The sequence below is a fragment of the Homarus americanus genome, unplaced genomic scaffold (genome assembly GCF_018991925.1).
Source record: "Homarus americanus isolate GMGI-L3 unplaced genomic scaffold, GMGI_Hamer_2.0 scaffold25827, whole genome shotgun sequence".
Classification (NCBI taxonomy): domain Eukaryota; kingdom Metazoa; phylum Arthropoda; class Malacostraca; order Decapoda; family Nephropidae; genus Homarus; species Homarus americanus.
Window position 1 is genome coordinate 10,363,129 of NW_024738300.1, and position 20,044 is coordinate 10,383,172.

General features: G+C 35.8%; 1 protein-coding gene across 2 annotated transcripts; it reads left to right on the forward strand.

The window, feature by feature from the left end:
• The first annotated feature begins 1,082 nt into the window (after positions 1-1,082).
• Positions 1,083-16,251, forward strand: LOC121873848. Of its 2 annotated transcripts, none has more exons than XM_042377625.1 (4): positions 1,083-1,200; positions 7,889-8,118; positions 8,805-8,940; positions 12,461-16,251. In XM_042377625.1, exons 1-4 carry the CDS (start codon positions 1,164-1,166, stop codon positions 13,111-13,113), a joined length of 1,056 nt encoding a protein of 351 aa, XP_042233559.1. In that variant the 5' UTR covers positions 1,083-1,163; the 3' UTR covers positions 13,114-16,251. The 2 variants fall into 2 exon arrangements, with proteins under 2 accessions (XP_042233559.1, XP_042233560.1); XM_042377626.1 differs by lacking the exon at positions 1,083-1,200 and adding an exon at positions 1,774-1,977.
• The last annotated feature ends 3,793 nt before the right edge of the window (positions 16,252-20,044 follow it).

Here is a 20,044-nt window from a genome sequence, read left to right on the forward strand (position 1 = left end):
ATACATATCATGGCGCCTTTTGTCCACTTTAGGAAGTTCATAGATGTAGGCCAATACGATCACGCTTGCTGGTTACGTCCACATTTTTGGTTAGTTTCTGAAGTCACAGCTACAGCACGCAACACCCTCGCTGTAGTTGTTAGATCATGTAGACAAATTTTTATCACAGTGGTGACTTGGGATGCTCCCCTCCCCCCCCCCACCCCACCCAAATGTGAGAGCTGACGAAGGACAAGACTGATAGGCCTGTTTGCCGCTTGGGCTGTGGTCACGTCTCTGTAGTACTGAAATTGTATCTGTACCTAGTGATGATCAAGTCTGGTCTTTTCAAGATGGCGGCCATTTTTCAAGATGGCGGCCATTTTTCAAGATGGCGGCCATTTTCAAGATGGCGGCTATTCTCAAGTTTGCTAATTGAATTATACATCAACATAAATAAAAACTGTCTTGCAATTATTTACTAAGAGATGGAAAGTTTTAATTTGTGATAAACACCCAAACACTGAAAAAGTGCTCGGTATGCTTGTTATTGTTGTTGACTAGGCACTAGTGACCACGACTCAAGGGTGGCGCTCAGGTGAATGAGGAAACTTAATCAAAGTTACATTTAAATATTCATCGGAAAGACGTTGTTATTATGTTGATTAACAATTAAATCAAATGGGTTTTGTTCTCCAGGCTGTGCCTCTTAGTTTTATATGAGCACGAGTGTTTGGTGTACAACAATTGTTTATTACAATTGATTGTCGATATTTGGCACAAAAATATATACGCAGTCCTATCCATATTTTCACGTTTTTCCTTTCGAAATGCATAATTAATACACAACATTGTTATTAATGATATTACGCGCCCTATAATAATAAAGGCGTTAAGATTGCAATGCAAAAACTCGTTTGGCAGAGTGTAAAATAATTGTGTAGCAATTTCTCTGATCTAATCACTGTTTATGCTCTTCTCAAATCGATTTATGTTTAAATTACCGAAGCTAGATATAATTTCTTGTCTGGAATAGATGTAAGTAACCTGCATAGTGATATAAAGCAAGCAGTGAGATGATGGCGCAGTGTGAGGAGAATAATAGTCACCCCGGCGTCTACTGTTATCAGTGTTGTAGGTGTGGCGTCACTATTATTTCTCCCAAACTGTTTACAATAACTTCCATGTTCCATCCATATTGTGTGATGGAACGAAGACAAGGTAACACTATCACTTGCTTCCCTTACGCTATTTTGAGGCCTTTATGTTTGTGATGTGCAAATATTGTTCATTTTCCTTAAAGTTCACAATTGTTCTGAATCAAAATCATACGTGTAAGAACAAATAAATAAAATGTGGGTTGATCACTTACAAATCTACTCATCATGTGAATCATACTTTCTCTTAAGACAATGTTAACGTTTGATTTATTATGAATGTAAGAGTGAAGCAGTAATTTGTTGTTAAGAGTTTTGAGTGCTTAAAGGTAAGGTAACAAGGGAAGTGTAGTAATGTTATTGCCACTTGTTATCAAAACTTTCCTAAAGTTACTAGAATTAACTTAAGCAACAGTTTTATGTAGTTAAATTGGATATGATAACAAGTGAATTTGGTGGTAAGGCAGAGACTAGCTTTCAATAATGCTCGAGGAGATGGCTAACACCAGAAGGATTTGCTTGATGTTTTTAATTTCTTCCACATATTTTATCATAATAGTAAGTATTTTTAAAAGAGGTGAACCTTATATTTTATTTATATTACAGACAGACAAGGAGCGACCTAATTGAAGTGTGTAAACATCTCATAGGGCACCACTCGGTCGATTGTACTTACCTAGAGCTGGCGGTTCAAAAAGCCACAAGCTCAGAAAACTGTGAGGGCAAACTTTTTGGGAGAAAGAATTGTGAATTCTTGGAACAATTTGCCGGAGAGTGTTGTGGCGGCACCGAGTGTGAGCTCTTTCAAGGCTTGACTTGACCAACACTGGAGCAAGTTCAGGTACATTCAGGAGCCGGTGCATGCCCAGTTTTTGCCAACAGTGTGTAACATAGACGTGACCAATCGATCAGTGGCGAAGAGGATAAAAGTTAAAGTATATATATATATATATATATATATATATATATATATATATATATATATATATATATATATATATATATATATATATATATATATATATATATATATATATATATATATATATATATATATATATATATATATATATATATATATATATATATATATATATATAGGTATCTTTATCTATCATCATAATTCACTTGTAGTGGGCAGGGCATGAAGGATGAGGACAATTACTGGGTAAAACATGGTGAATATTGATCGTATAACACTAAAATTATATCAATGTGTTTTGTACGTGATTAAATTAATTATTTACCATATATATATATACTCCTCAGAAAAATCTGCAGTCACCACATGTTGCCTGTTTGTTTACAACTGACCCGCTCAGAGCGTATTCTCACGTCAAAAAAATAAAATAATAAATAAAAATATACCATGCTGCTTCAACAAAGTTCCTTTTTTTGGTACCAGATATCAATATAATTATTTTCCGTTTAATATGGCAGAGATACGGCTAGGAAGTTATGTAGGTGTTTTGGTTAGGTCAGGGTCTATTGGGGGTAAAGATTCATTTTAGGGCCAATAAGGAACTACCCATTTCTATTTATTTAAGGAGAAAGAGCAAAAATAAATAAAAAAATTACTCTAAACTATTATGTTCCATCACAATTTTTTTTTTTAGGTATTTTAACCAATATTACCAACAATATCAGTTGTTTTAAGTGGACAGGGCTTTGAAATACAGCAAAGGGAAATTGTGGGGTAAAATACTAAAAAGAATTCCAAATTAACCCATAAAGCCTTTCTTAACCTATAAAAATCTTAAAACTATAAAAAATTCTCAACTTATTCGTGTTTTAGGTATTTAGTATGTGATGATGGTTTGTGTTTTCAGTGTTCAGATAAGGAGGGATCCATAAACTCAAAAGTTATTCTTAACCTTTTTATAGGTTAGGTAAGGTTTTCAAAGGTTTGTTTGGTATTCTTTTTAATATTTTACCCCACATTTTCCCTCTGCTTCAAAGCAGGTGCAGATCCCGGGGGGGGGGGGTCCACACTCCTTTTTTTCATCAGAAAATTCCAATACTTTTTTCTTAAATGCAGTATTGTACTCAGGCATTTTTGTATAGTAAACTGTAACTACTGTACTAGTGACTTCAGACTATCTCTTAATATCAAGTGCACATGGCTTCAAAATAGCTTCACAATACCCATGATATTGGTTAGATTTAAAAAAAAAAATCTGGGAGGGGGGTGCTTACACTCTCCAACCCCCCCCCAGCTGGTTCAGCTCGCTCTGCTCACCATGGTCCCCCACCCACAACTTCTTGTACTCACACTTTTGATATTCTTGGATCTGACCCCATAAAGCCATGCCCACTTTGAACAACCATTAATGTTTGTAATTAGGGAGAGGGGGAGGATTATTGGCTAAAATATTGGAAAAATATAAATTTACGACAGAAACATAGAATACATTATTTTTATTTTTTGCCCCTTCTCCTTATATAATTAGATATAATATATGAAGTTCCTGTGTTCGACCTAAAAACGAATCTTTACCTTATTAGGTTCTAATACATGTCACCTCTTTTAAAATACGTACTTAATATAATGATAAGAATATTTGTGGAAAATTTAACGAAATCAAACAACTCCTTCCAGTGGCAGCACTGTTCTCATATATTACCAGTGTTTTAAAAAAAGGCAACAATTTTATATTTTGATCATAATTTTCTTTTTTAGTTATTTAGTTTTCTATATCTAGGATCATAAATCACTTGCAGTGGACAGGGCATAAAGGAGGAGGGGAAATTGTGTGGTAAAACACAGTGTAAAACTTATCATACGACACTAAAATGATTGCTATGTGCTCTGTATGCAAAGAAATAAATTATTTACTGTAAATATTCCTTTAAAAAATCTGGTGTTGCCTGCATGCGTTGTCGTCTGCTCAATTTGTATACAACTGACCTCGATCCGAATGTACTCCCATGTCCACAAAATATGTAAAATTACATCATGACGTTCAACAAAGTTGCTTTCATTAATACTATATATGAAAATAAGCGACCTGTTGTGTAATGGTCAGCATCCTCGCCTCGCAAGTGAGCAGACCCGAGTTCGATCCTCGGGCAGGGTGAAACTATGGGCAAGTTTCTTTACGTCATTTGCCTCTGTCTACCCAGCAGTAATTGGGAACCTGGATATTAATCGATTTGCGAATTGTATTCCGGGGTAATGGTTAGTCAGTGCAGTAAAGTGCAGTCCAGTCTTCTCAGACTATTCCGTGACACTGGGTCATGCAGCTCGTTAACTTAGGGTGTGGTTGTTGTGTTGGCGACAGCTTCTACACCTTAACAAATTCACGCCTAGGAGGCCCTTGGGCTGGCCATCCTCGATTTCGAGGGGCTTCCATTATATGAAAATACAGTAGTGTACTGTAAGTACTTTCACTTTAATATGGAGGGGCAAATTCCCCCACCCCCCACCAGCTATTAGGTAGGTTTATTTGGCTGGTTAGTTCAGGTTCTATTAGGTTCTAGAAAATGTCGCATCTTTTAAAATACTTGTTATAATGATAAGAACATCTTTGAAAAAAATTACCGAAATTGAACAATGCCTTCTGGTGTTAGCCATCTCCTCCATGATTACAGGATTACTTAGCTTTCATTGCTAAACAAAGCATTTTTAAAGAAAGAAATAGCATATGTAAATGTTTAGAATTATTTCACAGACAAAGGAAGGGTTTGTTTTTTAACCTATCTCAATTACCCCTTTAGAGGGCAAAGTAGCCCTGAGCTATTTTATTCTGGCTAACACCAGGTGAACAAAATCGAACGACTCCTTTTCGTGTTAGCCTTGTGCTCCACCATTACCCCCCCTCTCAAAAAACAATTTACATTCATTCAGCAAGCAAGGAAAAGTAACTCTGGATTCACTTAGGAAAAACAAGGTAAAAGTGGAGAACATAGTTAGAGAATAGAACAACCTAATGGAATTGAACCAAAATATCTGGAGATACTGTTTGTATGATACTAAACACGAAAATGAAAACAACAATGCACAGAACCTGACCTAACCACCATAACTTTATAGCTGGGATATTAAGCAGAAAGAACTCACTTTCTTGGAGATGTCATTGTGTAGATTTACATTTTTAGTTGACGTATAAGTACTATACAATTGCTTCGGTTGTTGCACTAAAACACATATTTCTTTGGTAAAGTTGGAGGAAACCGTTAGCACCAGAAATTGAACCAAAATTTCTGGAGATACTAATTGCATGATACTGAACAAAAAAAAATGGAAGCGAGATTGAACAGAATCTATTAAAAACTTTTTGTTTTTCCTTTTATCCTCTTCGTCACTGATTGGTTCATCAGCCACTTGAGTGGTCGTTCACGTCTGTTATGCACTCTTGGCAAGTACTGGGCATGAACTGGCTCCTGAATATATCAGAGCCTGCTCCAGTGTTGGTCAAGTCTGGCCTTGAATGAGCTCACACTCGGTGCCGTCACAACTCTCTATGACAGATTGTTCTAAGAGTTCACAATTCTCATTCTGAAAAAGTTTGCCCTCACTGTTTCTGGAACTTGTGGCTTTTTGAACCTTGAGCTGTGACCCCTTAGTGGGGCGGGAGTCCGTCAGCTTCAGGTATGTACAATCAACCGAGTAGTGCCCTCTGAGATGTTTATATACTTCGATTAGGCCACCCCTTGCCCATCTGTAGTATAAACTAGGCAGTTGCAGGCGTTCTAATCTCTCTGGGTAACTGAGATTTTTTGAGCAGGCACTAGTCCCTTGGACATTTTCAATCATTTGACAGTCTCTAGCATATCTCGGGGACCAGATGGGGTGACAGTACTCCAGATGGGGAAGCACCTAACTCTTGAAGATTGTGGCGAGCAACAAACCATCCAGATATCTAAACAACCTTCTTATAAGACCTAATTTCGTTGTCAACATACACACCCTGGTCCTTTTCACATTCAGTCTCAATTAAAAATCAGTTTCTTCGTCCTGTTGGAACAAGTGATATGCCTCCTTACTGTTGGTGTGACCCAGGTTCCTCCTCTTACACCTCGTGTCATTGAATCTTAGCAGCCATTTCTTCAATCATTCTTGAAGCTAATAGAAATCTTTCTGTAGCTCTTCACAGTCTGTTTAGTTCTTAATATCCCTAAATAACTTGGCATCATCTGCAAACATTTGCATGGAGTAGTGTATAGCCTCTGGTATGTCATTAATGAATCAGACAAACAACAACGGGCGCGATACACTGCCCTGTTGTACCCCACTTGTCACAGGTACACATGACGATTTCATGCCATTAATCACCACACACTAACCTTACCTAACCTCACCAAACTTTCTAACCTCTGCAGTGTCTTTTTGATTTTCTAACTTATTATCATCCAAACAACATCTCTAGAAAAATCAAACGAATTCAATCCAATATATATATTATATAAGCATGTCCGATGAGATTGTCATTCATTTCTTGACATGTAAACAAAGACCGTGAACGCTCCCGTATAGGAGAGGATGCAAACCAAAACATGGTCGCCACGGGAGATCTGACAGTGCCATAATTGCGGTAAATATTTTATTTCTTCGCCTACAAAGGACCTAGAGACGTGCTATATGATCATTGTTCACAGTGTTTTTACCCCATTATTTCCTTCTTCTTTCCTGCCCTCCCCACTTACAAGTAGCTTATGATCAAAGGATAGGCCAAAAATATTACAATTGTTTTATTACTCAGCATCTTCTTCTTGTGTCAGTTCTCTGCCAACTAGTTCATGTTGACAGCGGAACTCTTGGAGATGGGCTGCATCCTCCACAAGGACAGATAACTTGTGATACAAACAACAACGACAACAACCCACACAATACGTCATAACTACGGAGGGGAAAATCAAGATGGCTTTCTTGTCTCCCCTTGTGGGAGAATAATAAGTACCCTGTATAGGAACATACAGTTCACTTATTAACCATTGCTACTTAAAAGAAATTGGAAATGTTTCAAAAACCATAATATAGGATTTTATTCCAACAATATGATTCTCATCATTTATACATAGAATAGGTTTAAGAACCTATTGTGCCAAAAGAAAACAGTTAGGGATTTGCACAGACAATACACTCACAATTTTGGATAGTGAAGCCTATAAGGAAAAATAAAGTCACACCTATATTTATTGTAATAAAACCCCTGATATGAAACAACACCGTTTATTAGCAAGTTGAGCGAGACCGGATTCAGAATTTATTAGTTTAAGAGGAGAGCAACACGGGTCACCCTGTCAGAATTTTCGGCAGAGTATTTACTGAAGGAAATTAATTTATTTGCGTACAAAGCACGTAGACATGATTTTAGTGTCGTATGATTAGTTTTCATTGTGTTATTACCCTATAAATTCCCTTGTTTAATGGTATAGCTAGTAAGTTTAGCTGTGGCTTCGGATCTTCAAACCTTGATGGGATCTACATTGATGTTTTAATACATAGTTTGGCCAGTTGCATAATGAGGATCATTACCTAAGTTATATGTCAGGTGTGGCTAGTTCCTGCAGTGAGCTTCATAAAATATTTTTTAAACTTTTTTCTTTTCTTTCCTTCCACTTTGGGTCATTAGATCTGTGTTCTCTGCCTTAGAAGCAATATATCAGTGGAGATCCAGTCTAAAAACACTTAAGAAAAATTCCCAGAAAACAGACAGTGACAAATTCAAGACGCTTAAATAAAATAATTAGAGTAGCCTAGATACCAAAGGAGATAAGATTGCCCCAGTAACAAATCTCTTCTCCTTCAGGGACAATGGGTGTGGTGAGGGTGAGTGTTGTGGTGGTGTCTCTGGCACTTGTAGTCGGTGGTCAGCATATCAATGAAGATGAACTGCAGGCTCTTGGGACATCCACTATAAAGCAGATAGCCTCAGAAGATGCTGAACTTATTGGATTTGAAAAAAAATCGAAACAAAATTCAAATACAACTGGCACAGAGTTACAGGAATTTGAGGATCATGCTGAAGTGAGACAACAGGTTAGTGATACAGTATCTACTGTGTGTGTGTGTGCCTCCTCTCCATTACTTTGGGTTGATGACAAGCCAGAAAATTGGGATGTTTTCAAGGATTTCCAAGTACAAGTCCTTGTTTGTTAATCTCCTTTCAAAATATGTAGGATCTTATTCCATACTATACTCTCCAGATTGAAAAATAACTGCTCTAAGTGTTAACTCTGGTTCTTCTGGGTCTGAGGAACAGAACCTTTTTTTTCAGTTAGTTATTAATATTGATATACGATCGATAGCCTCGCGATTGGTTTTTGAAGTCCCTAACTCCATTGTATAGTGGTCAACACCTGTAGCTATATCTGTACAACGTATAGTGTAGACTCCCTGTCCTGTGAGTCACTTGCATGTTGAGAATTAGTTCTCTGTAAGTAATCCATGAATAGCTACAGAAGTGTAAGACTCAAAGAGTTTTTGGCAAAGTATGGTTCAGAGGTACAGTACTGTATAAGATTGTGACTTAAGTACCATGTGAGTGATGCCCAAATAGTAGAGGCAACTCCAATACTATATTATTGACAACTACTGTGCTGAGGTAAGGCAAGGTTTTAGGCCATGGCAGGAACTAAAGATAATATAATTACAGTACTGTAATAAAAAGTAAGGTATATTTTAACATCGTTTATAGATTTTAAAGATGTTTTGATATTTTACAGCTGGCTGACCTGCCATTTAATGAACAGAACACTATGAATTTCTCCAAGCAAAAGGAAGCAGATGGATCAGACCCAGGAGTTACAACAACAGTATTACCAGAACCTCTGCCCACACCTATACCTATTAAAGTTGAAGGTAAACATTTGTGAAAAACTTTATTAAAAGAGCACAGTAAAGTATTGCAAATTTATGGGGTTAGGTTCCTCAAGACCTTGCACACTTGATTTATGAAAGTCTTAAAGGAAAAATAGGATCAGTTCCACCTCTGCTAGCCACCAGTTTACCTCCCTCCCCATCAGCCATATGTACAGTTGGGGACTTTTCCAACTGTTACACTCAGCATTGTCAATCCACACTCTCCATAAGGTGTGAACCTTGAGAGTATCGATTTGTGAACCCAAAGCAGTCACCTAGTCTAGGGTTTATACGGGATGGCCTGGAGTCTCTAAATATTGTGTCCTTTTACAACTTTCATGACCCAATAAATAACGGATGCATTTAACTATACAGTATTGAATTTTAATATCAAAATATTAATCTTGTATAAATAATACATAAATATTGTTTCTTGTCTGTCCAACGCACTGGGACAGCTCTTTGTTAAATATATTCCCAGACTCCTGAATAAAGTCAGGTCGGGGGAGGGAGGGTGGGCTGGGTATGAAAATTGCTGGTGTTAAGTAAAAAAATATAACATTATTACACGAATGGGATTTGTGCATTTGGCTTCTTTGTACCGTACAAAACACCCCTAAAGGGGGGTTGGATATCTTCATTGGCAATTGAGTGCCCAATGCCACATGAATTTGTTTAAGGTGTAGAAGCTGTTGCAATACAGCAACCACACCCTAAATTAATGAGTTGCATGACACAGTTAATGAGTTGCATAACCCAGTGTCAAGGAATAATCCGAGAAGACTGGACAACTCGCCAGCTACACTGGCTAACCATTACCCTGAAACATTACCTGCAAATTGATTAACATCCTGGTCCCCAATTACTGCTGGGTAGCAAAGGCAAATGGCATAAAGAAACTTGCCTATAGTCGGAAATCAAACTAAGATTCACTCGCTCGCAAGGCGAGCATACTGACCATTACACAGACACACACACCTTTGCCTTGACAACACCAACTTGGTATCACCGCCACACACATCAAGGCAGCACTCTAATATTAAAGTGCAAAGGCAAACCTTTGACTTTTTTTTTTATAGGGATTAGCCCACCTGGGCACAGGTCACTAACCCACATCGGGGCCAGGGGGACGAAAATGTTATAATAATAATAATAATAATAATAATAATAATAATTATAATAATAATAATAATAATAATAATAATAATTCAGATAAGTAAAATTAAAAAAAAATAAAATACAAAAATAAAAATAATGAAATAATAATGATAACAATAATGATAATAATAATAATAATATTAATAATCATAAAAATAATAATAATAACACTGCAATAATAATAATAATAATAAAGAACCATAAAGAAATTAAATAAAAAAATATAAAGAGTGAGAAACAATATACTGTATATATGTTGTGTTGTCAATGTTAAGAGAAACAATTGAGACCCTGCAATTGTGTGTAAATGAGGCAGAAAGTTAGATCAGCAACCTGGGACTTGGTCACAATTTTTGTGATGCCCTTTGGCAGCAGGGTCTACCATTTGACAATACATTATGCTTCCAATACCTTCCCAGGCAGTAGTACCTCCCTGTTTGGTAGCTGCCTATCTACCTACTACCTGGAGATATGATTATTGAATGTATAATTTTTCCATTACATATCATTAATAATGAATTGAAACTTCATAAGTTTATCTAAAACCGTCAGTAATTCATTTCTTTAACACAATCAGAGCAGATGTTGCTAATAAAAGTTTATAAATTTTTTTGCAAGCAGCCTTGAACCTCAAAAATACCTTAGCTTTCGTCTTTATTCAAGACATTTTCAGGTCATGAGACCCACTAATACTCCACCCAACAATGGGTGACCTGACAGTGCATCAGGTCAGGTCAGTAACAGTTTCATTCATGAGGGGCTACACACGCTCAATTTATATAGATGTTTATTTTTTTTAATACTATATATTTATTTAACCAAACTTTAACTATGCAGGTTTATTCTAGTAAAGAAATGGAGTTTCTAACTTAATTAGAGCAGCTCTTACAGACGCCAGTAGTTTATACTCTCAAAAAACTTTCTTCAGCACCTAGAAATATTCTGAGGATGTGGGCTAGTGTCTTTCTGTGCAAGATGCTTTGTTTAGACTTTCGGAAACTTTTCCCAGTTAATCGGAAAAAATTCCGGGGATAAGGGATTTATCCGGGCTTGAGAAAGTCGTCTGGTTATCCGGAAATCTCTCATCCCCAGAAGTGCTCTGCACCAATTGTTCTGACTAATGGGGATATCACTTTATATGTTAAACCTAAATACTGTACAGGTACTGTATATAAGACTAATCCCTTTGAGGTTGCTGGACAGTAATATTGTACTGTACAGTACAGTACCATGTTCTCAAGTACCTATCAAGTTTTAAAAGGGTGGAGTAGTTGAGAAGACACAACACTTGCTCTCTGTTCTAGGGTTCCTGGTTCACTGCTGGGGCATCCTTCATCCACCCAACTGTATATGAGAAGTAAAGGTGATTGGGTTTAGTGCCAGACTCACTGTGTCCTTTTGTAGTGAAGGCTTAGTGTGCCCTTTCCTGCATTTTTTTTTGACCTGTGAGATTTGGGTATTTTTTAGAAGGCATGTGGTCTCAGTTTGCTCAATCAACTGCTGTTTAAATCCTTTATCCACATCACCCTCATACATAACTATTCCGTCTATGCCAATTTGAAATTTAAACCTTCTGATTGGGCTTGTCTTTTTATAGCCATTAGTAGCATTGTAAAGAGTTTTAAATCTAGGTCCATTCTTCCCATATCCTTTCAAGCACTGTTTATATAGTTTAGCTTTTGCATGATGGTATACTTAACATGCTTCCTCTATACACCACTACATTTAGCACTATCTTTTTATACGCTTGTTGGACTGTTGAAATGGCAGTGAACAGAAAACAGTGATGATTTTCAAAAACTTTTGCTTCATATTAGTGGTAATTTTTAAAGTGTGTGTGTTTACATAGCATGCACCAGCCACTAATTTAGAAAAAAAAATTGAAAGATGGTCATTCAATAAAGAGTTGCCAATTAGACAAAATTTTTGACTGAAAACAAACATTTCCAGTAAACAGTAGCCAGACACAGAAAACTGAGCTTGGAGATGCATGGAAACAGCAATGTGAAGATTTATACTGTGGATTTTGGAGGAACACTTTTTGCTTTGGTAGGTTGTAGAAGTGGAGCATAATCATTTATGAACTTCAAAACCCCTTAATTTTTTGTAAATTGAGTTTTTGAGAGTTTGTATGCAAGAATTTGTGATCTAGGAAAGTACAGTACAGTATCCCTATTTTAGCCATGAGAAGTTAAGATTGATAAAAAAAAAAAAATTATTGATAATGATTCCCAACAGAATCGTATATTGTTTTCAGTCAAGAGTTTTCTGTACACTAGCATAATGTATACTGTATACTGTACATCTATTACAAAAATTATTGGACAGTTTAATTAACACACTGATACAAATGTGGTTCCAGAGAGTGTTGTTGATGAAGATAAGCCTATTAAATCAAGGAAAGGGGCACCAGGGCTACCGGTAACTGAGAAAAAGGTAAGTACTAATAAACATTCAACTGTAGGAAAAAAAGGAGTCATAGAAGACGGTAAAACACAGAATTCTTCCTCTGCCTTACAAGAGGAAGGTGCCAAATCTCCAGTATCATTGATTAATAATTTCAGTAAGGGTAGAATAAAGACTATTGATCAGAATACAATGCCTGCCCTTAATAACTTTGAAAAAACTAATGGAGAACTCAAAAGCAATTTGATTGATAAAAAACAAGGTGTTTTATCTGTTAGTGAGGAAAGTGATAATGCGACCCTTAAGTCCCACAATGCCACTGAAGTTCCTAATAACTCTTCCCAACCAATTGTGTCAAATGCAACTGCCAATTCAAAATCTGCAAACAAAATTAATTCCAAGCCAATAGCTGCTACTGATGATACAGCGGGCACAACTTCTGGAAATGAAGATGTGAATTATGGAGCAGTTTCATTAGGGCTTTTACTCTTGGTGGCTCTCGCAGTAGTGGTGGTTGTTGGGTATCGAAAGTTCAAAGATATTTGGATGAGAAGGCACTATGCACATGTGAATTATCTTGTTGATGGAATGTATGAGAATGACATGTGAAAATTTTTTTGGTGTGTGAAATTATACCCCAAGTTTTATATTTTATGAATGAACTGGTTGTTTGTATACAGTACATGGGTTTTATATGTGATTTGTACCAGTGTTTGGTGACCATGTTGAACATTAAATTTTCTACACATAAGGTGTAAAGTGTGATCTTTGAATTTATATTTCTTAATTGTTAAAAAAACTTAACTGGTCTGTAATTGTTGTTTTCCATAACTGATGTATCTTCATTTTCTCCTGTAATTGAAGTTTCCATGAATGAGGACAACTTTCTTTGAGAAGGTGAAGTTTATGCATTTGATGATGGGTATTAATAATTAAGGAGTTTATCACACCAATGATATGAATAAGTTCACCTTTTTATATGGACCAATTTTATAAAATGATCTCTAGCATTTAAAGTAAATATAAACACTATTATTGTAATAATACTGTGTAGCCACTTTCAGTTGTAGGCAACAGTTCAGTAGATTAATTTTTACAAATTATTAAAGATTTATAGATGAAGAAAAAAAATCTGTCTTTTTATTAAAATGTTCTGTTTTGCCTAAAATTGTAGCAGTGAAGCAGGTTCAAGTTTACTTTTATATTTGGTGATTTTTAAGCTTCACACAAAAATAGTACATACTTAACTTGATGTTTACTGTGCTGTTTAGGTATTTTTTTTTATAATTTATAGTGCAATAGTATTATGTTGACATTAGGTTTAGTCTGTTGAATTGATTGTTTCAGTTTAAGTAATTTTTAGAACTACTTAATGTGCAGTACTCGCCATTTATTATTAAACTATGGTGTGATGCACATTGGAGTTATTGTGAGCTATTGTGTTTATGCCTGTTAGTATCAGTTGTCTCATCTGTATGTTTATAATGCATGTAAATTGAAGTTGTTTCCTTTTGTGTTTGATACAAATAGAGCATCTTTGTTTTTTCATTTGTTGTGATACATATATACGGTGCTTTTCCTTTTATCTGAATTCCAACTTTGCAAATCTTCCAGGTACACTTTACCCGAACTTTGTCTCCTTTAGTCCCATTCGATTAAAATTCTAATTTAATCCAACAACCCAAATACAGTACAACCGAAGTCATTCGTTCATGTGTCTATCACCAGTGGTACTGTACCACTTTGTTTACAAGTGTGCTGGGATTTTTGGTTGATAAAAGGAGTTGGGCTCTAATTTCTTGTTATGGTAAACAATAAAATTGATACATAGCATATCATAAAATACAATAGGACATATTGTATGTAAAAAAAAAAATGCTTCCAGGCTCAAACCATTCTCTGGGCAATACGACACAGTTCACCCAGGCAGTCAACCAGCTGACTTCTAGATGTGTGTGTGTGTGTGTATGCTGGAACGTCACGTGCGGGTGGGGCTGGTAAATTGGTGATGCACTTGCAGCCTAGTGCCTCCACACACATATATACTGTACACTCATGCTCTTAATTTTTCTTATTTTATAATTTTATGTGATATTTTCTTTATTTTTAAGCCACATTAAGTATTGTATTTTAATGATTTTCCACGACATTTATACAGTAGTTTCATCACAGGTAACATGTACATCCTCTTTATTTTTCTTATTTCATAGGTTTATATTATATTTTCTTTATGACTAAACCACATTACAGTAATGACTATTCCATAAATTTTATAGTTTAATTACATGTAACAATGGCAACAGGCCATATCATAGGCCACCTCATCCTCAGTTTATTCCCCTTCCCAGTCGGTCAAGCTATTGCTGAATAGAAGTTTGACCTAACATTAATTATTGCATGTCCAAGCCATCATTGATCCTGATGAGTTTGGATAAAAGGAATTGCACTGTATATGGGATGTGCATGTCAAAAGTAAGTGTAACCATGCACTGTTGTTGTGATGTTGATAAAAGTGCTCTTATATATTTTTATGGAGTATGTATGAGCAGCTTTGATGCTTCTATAATATGACAATAAGATACAATGTCATTGCTTTATGGTGCTAATCAGTGTATCAGTAATTCATTCCATGATATTAGGGTGTTTTTCTTTACATAGGTGTAAAGCTAGTATTTTGTGTACAGTAGTTGAAATACCATTGTGTATTCCAGGTATAAATGTATTTTGTACATCTTTTTTATAAATATTTTTATATTCCAAGTACTGCACAGTACTGTACTTGCAATTAGAGTTAATCCTCATGGGCAGCTAACATTACAATTCCTAACCATAGTAGTTGAGTGGTATGAATAACTGTAAGCATCATTTTCCAAGTAATGTGAGGAGATAAATACCATAAACTTCATACAGTATAAGTTTAGGGCCTCATTTCCCCTTTAAAACCTACATGTGCCTTATCTCTGGTTAAGCACTGTACAGTTTATTATGTATGATCTGAATTTTGTACTGTGATTGGTTTGTGTCCAAATATATATATCAATCAGCATATCTACTCTTTATGTTTCAATTTTGCAAACAATTATTTATAAATAACATGTCTTGCAAATAATTATAAGTAATTGTTTACAAGTGAAAGGCCATTACTGTATAGATACCAGCTAAGGTAGATACCCTTGCACTAATGATATGATGAAATGGAGTTAAGATAAATTAGCCAGTCATGCAACTCTCAGGTGTACCAACAGCTGATCAGTTTTGACTGCAGATGTTGGCAATTTGGAGTTTCTCTCTTCATAGTCAAGCTTATTATTTTGCTGTATCTCTGTGTATTTCATTTGCAATGAAACTATATATAGTGTACAGTTTTTTTACACAGTCTCTTGAGTAGTAAGCTCATCAACTTGCTGGTCTCTTTACCTGTGTTTGATTATAGGGTACAATGTTATAGTGGGATAGAGGAAACTTGACCCATGTAACCCCATATCAGACCAACAGGATTCTTGCCTACCAGAGGGGTTTTTCTTGTGAGGGGGAGGAGTTACATATTACTATAGTCTTAGCAGTGGGTTGTAAGCCTTCATCATTTGATGCAGGTGTTTCAAATAACCCCAACATAAAGAGGAAGTATACAGTATTCTATTAACTGTTGCAGAAAAGTTTCCTGTAACCCAACAACTGCAACATACATCATATAATGAAATTATTATTATTTCAAATTTGGCACCTAATTATAGCTTCCATACATGATTTGGTAGTCTACTTACGTCCTCAGTGTCAGCGTAGTCATTATGGAGAGTAAACATACATGGCATCCACACTATCTGTAATTTTTTTAAATACTCGGGTTACTTATTAGTATCCTGAAAGCACCCTCCGAGCCATAATTAATTGTTTTTAACCAAATTTTCCATAAAAAGTTTTGGGTTACCATTTAGTACTCTGACAATATTATTGGAAAGTTTGGGATAAGACCTCGGGTGTGGGTAGGCACCCGAAAGACTTATCCCGAATGTTCAAACTAGTTACAGTACATATGAATAGAAAAGGACTCTGAAATACAATATACTGTATGTAAATTAGGATGAGATAATAAAGAAAACAAATACTGTACTTAAATGTCCTAATAACCAGTTTCGATGGAAATGTATACAGGTACTCCACGACTTACTCGACTTACAACCTGGATTTGGGTCCCTTACCCCGTCGTAAGTCGGGGACTGCCTGTATATTTTTAAGAGACCGCCGTGTACCCCGTGATGCTTTACCTTCAGCTCCAAAGATTTTTCGTCACCCCATTGCCTTTCTCCAATTTTATCAAGCACTGCATTTCTACACTCATCCTCTTAAAGCTTCAAGTATGGTAAGTAATGCACTTTTGTTTGTGATAGACAGATGTAATGTCATTTCCAATGAGCCAAATGTACTTGATAGATTGCTGAGGTAATTGTTTACAACAGAGTCACCTGTGACCCACGCTGATAATTACCTTGAAAAAAAAATCTCCTGCTATATTTCACTTTTTGGGTTGTTGTTCCGGTTGTGTTTAGGCACTACCAATGTTTGTAAGTTTAGGTTAGGTTACACAAACCTTATGAAGAGAGGCTGGAGGAATTAGGCTGGTTTTCATTAAAGAAACGTCGACTCCAGGGTAAATTAATCAAATGTTTTAAAATATTCAAGAGTTCACCAACATTGACCCAAACTATTTAGACTTGATGATAACTCTCGTACTAGAAGTAATGGGATGAAGCCAAGATGTTGACAGGTACAATTAGACTACAAAATATTTTTTCACTAATGCCATTTTTAGAGAGTGGAATAAGCTTCCAGCTTCAATTATTGAAAGCATTATGATTAACACTCAAAAGTCACCTTGATTGCTACTTCTCTGACGAAGAATTTTTTTTTTTTAAGGGACAGACCACCTCAAATGGACCTAAGGGTCTGTGTTTCTATGTAAATCTATGTGTATCTCAACATATATGTCATACATCTTCTTTCTTTGCTTGTAGGAGCTTCCATATTTATCATTTTCTCGTGATGTGACTGGCTCAAATCATGTGACGCCAGTGCTTGGTATTTTCCCCAAGATATTGGTATTTTGGCCTCAGCCTTTGGATCAAGTTTTATTTCTGAAAATATAGGTACAAGTATTCTTGGCATTTATTCATCATAATATTTAACATTAATCTGAATTATTACTACAAAATAATACTACTCATAATTGGAAATTACTTGCAATTCATTTAAGGAACAGCACACGATACATGAACGGTTCTTGTATCTCGTGACGACCCATCTGGACTCTGTACTTCTGCAACCGTACTATACCCTTTCCACTCTAACGTGGGCCATAAGCCTCACCCCTCGTATATACCTACAAATACCGGTAGCTAATTGGTTCCCCTGAGCTTCTTACCTTTCCCCGGACTGCGTGTACAAGCGCATATTTATATTGACCTTCTATAATAAATATTTAAAATTTTATAACATCCTCTCTGGTGCTAATGCCTTGATATCATTTGCATTTTGATAGTTCAGATAATTATTTAACATTATTTTAGGTAATAACAGGTTTAGTTACTAATTGTGAACACATTTAGTTTGAATTTTCTATGAACCAATCAGCTATTAGTATAGAAAGGGGGCGTGGCTTACGGGCCACATTAGTGTGGAAATATTACAGCCTCTTTTTTTAGTGAGGGGGAAGTGAGGACACCCATTCGTGGTTTATCACTGGCAATACTTATGCTTGCCTTAGGTAGTTGTATGGATTAGCCTTGCCCATTTAGTGATTTTCTTTCATCATATGCCTAAATTTACGCTATGGTTGGGTTTGATAATATTGAGATTCATTTTTTATTATAAACATCTGACTGCAGGAGCAAAAATCGTCTGGAGTCAGCTTGATTCAAGGGAAATCAAGAAATCCAGTATAGTTCATGAGGTATTCTTTTTGTATGCCAACACAAGTGCTGGCACATATGAATCGTACCAGGTTGTTAAGTATCTCTTAAAGACTTTGAATAAATCTGTGTTCCAGTATTTTTTAAGGGAAGACATTAAGTACAGTCCAGTGGACCCTATGATGTGTAGGAACATAAAACTCTCCAGCAGTAGGTATAGAAGCATGTTAAAGCAGACGAGGTTGTAGAAGGAAGAAAATAAGAGGAAATTTTTTTTAAAGAAGCAGTTAGAATCAAAGAAAAGAGAGAGTGTGGAAATGGCTCAAAATCAAGGAAGAAGCCTTCCAGCAAAAAAAGCAGAAGAATTTATTCTCCCTGAAAAATCTAGCTGGTGCAAATAAAACTAGGAATAAAACAAAACAAAATGAGTGAATATTACATGGGAAAGAAAACTAAATATTTTGTTTGTATATATCAAGGAACATGCTTATTTTTCTTATTTAAGTACTACAGGTACATTATGCTATTGAAACTCCAGTTGCTGGTGCATTAGAGATAAATCCCTTGATAAGTATTAAATTTTGAATTCTCACACATTACAGTGCCAAAAAAAAGCTTACAGTTTGGTTTATCCTCTCTCAATAATGGTGCACAATTAAATATATTAAATAAATTCAAGTTTAGTAACAACTAAAATTTGTAAAGGAATTATTAAGACTATAGGCATGAAAAATATTGTTGCAATAAATATACAAGTTTATTTTGAGTACTATGTATTTTAACTATTAGGTGCTCACGAAATGAGTAACAATGTGAGAAATTAAGTTAAATATTTTAAAAACTTCCCGTGTAGGTGTTACCCCAGACCCCCCAGCTCAAAAATTTGTTTCTGTTTTTTCAAGACCCAATCACATCCCTGTTTTGTACATATTGTATGTAATTTAGCCTGTAAATTATAAACACATATGTTTTTCACAAGGCTATGAACCAAACTTGCACTTAAACATTGAAGACTACAGTATATTGAATGGACAACGAACCCATGAGCTCAGCTCTTGGTGCCTGTACTATGCACCCCTTGTGCCCTTCTGTTATCATAGGTTAAATATCAAGATCAAGATTAATTTCTTGGTTTTGGGACAAAGTTCTAAGCAAGGTGGTGTCCCTGCTGCAGCTTCACATAGTACAGCTCCTCCCCGACTTACAACCACCCGCACTTACGACCTGCCTCAGTCGTACCCAAATTTGGTCAAATTACGTATTATTGAGTCCCAAAGTCAGTACACAGACAAAATCTTCATTTGTAATTCACTTTATAATGGCTGGCAAGCTTAAAAGTGAGTGTTTTGTGGTGCTGAGAAGAAAAAGAGACACCCATTTTAGATTTTCTATGTATTAAGCATTTCCGACTTATGACCAATGACCATTTTGACTTATGACCTGGTTGTCGGTCCCTAACCCCGTCGTAAGTCGGGGAGGAGCTGTAACCTATTTTCTGTAACAAACTCTTAAGGTGGTAAATAATAGTCCTGTATTCATCTATTTTCTGTAACAAACTCTTTAGGGGATAAATAATAGTCCTGTATTCCTTTATTTTCTGTAGCAAACTCTTAAGGGGATAAATAATAGTTTTG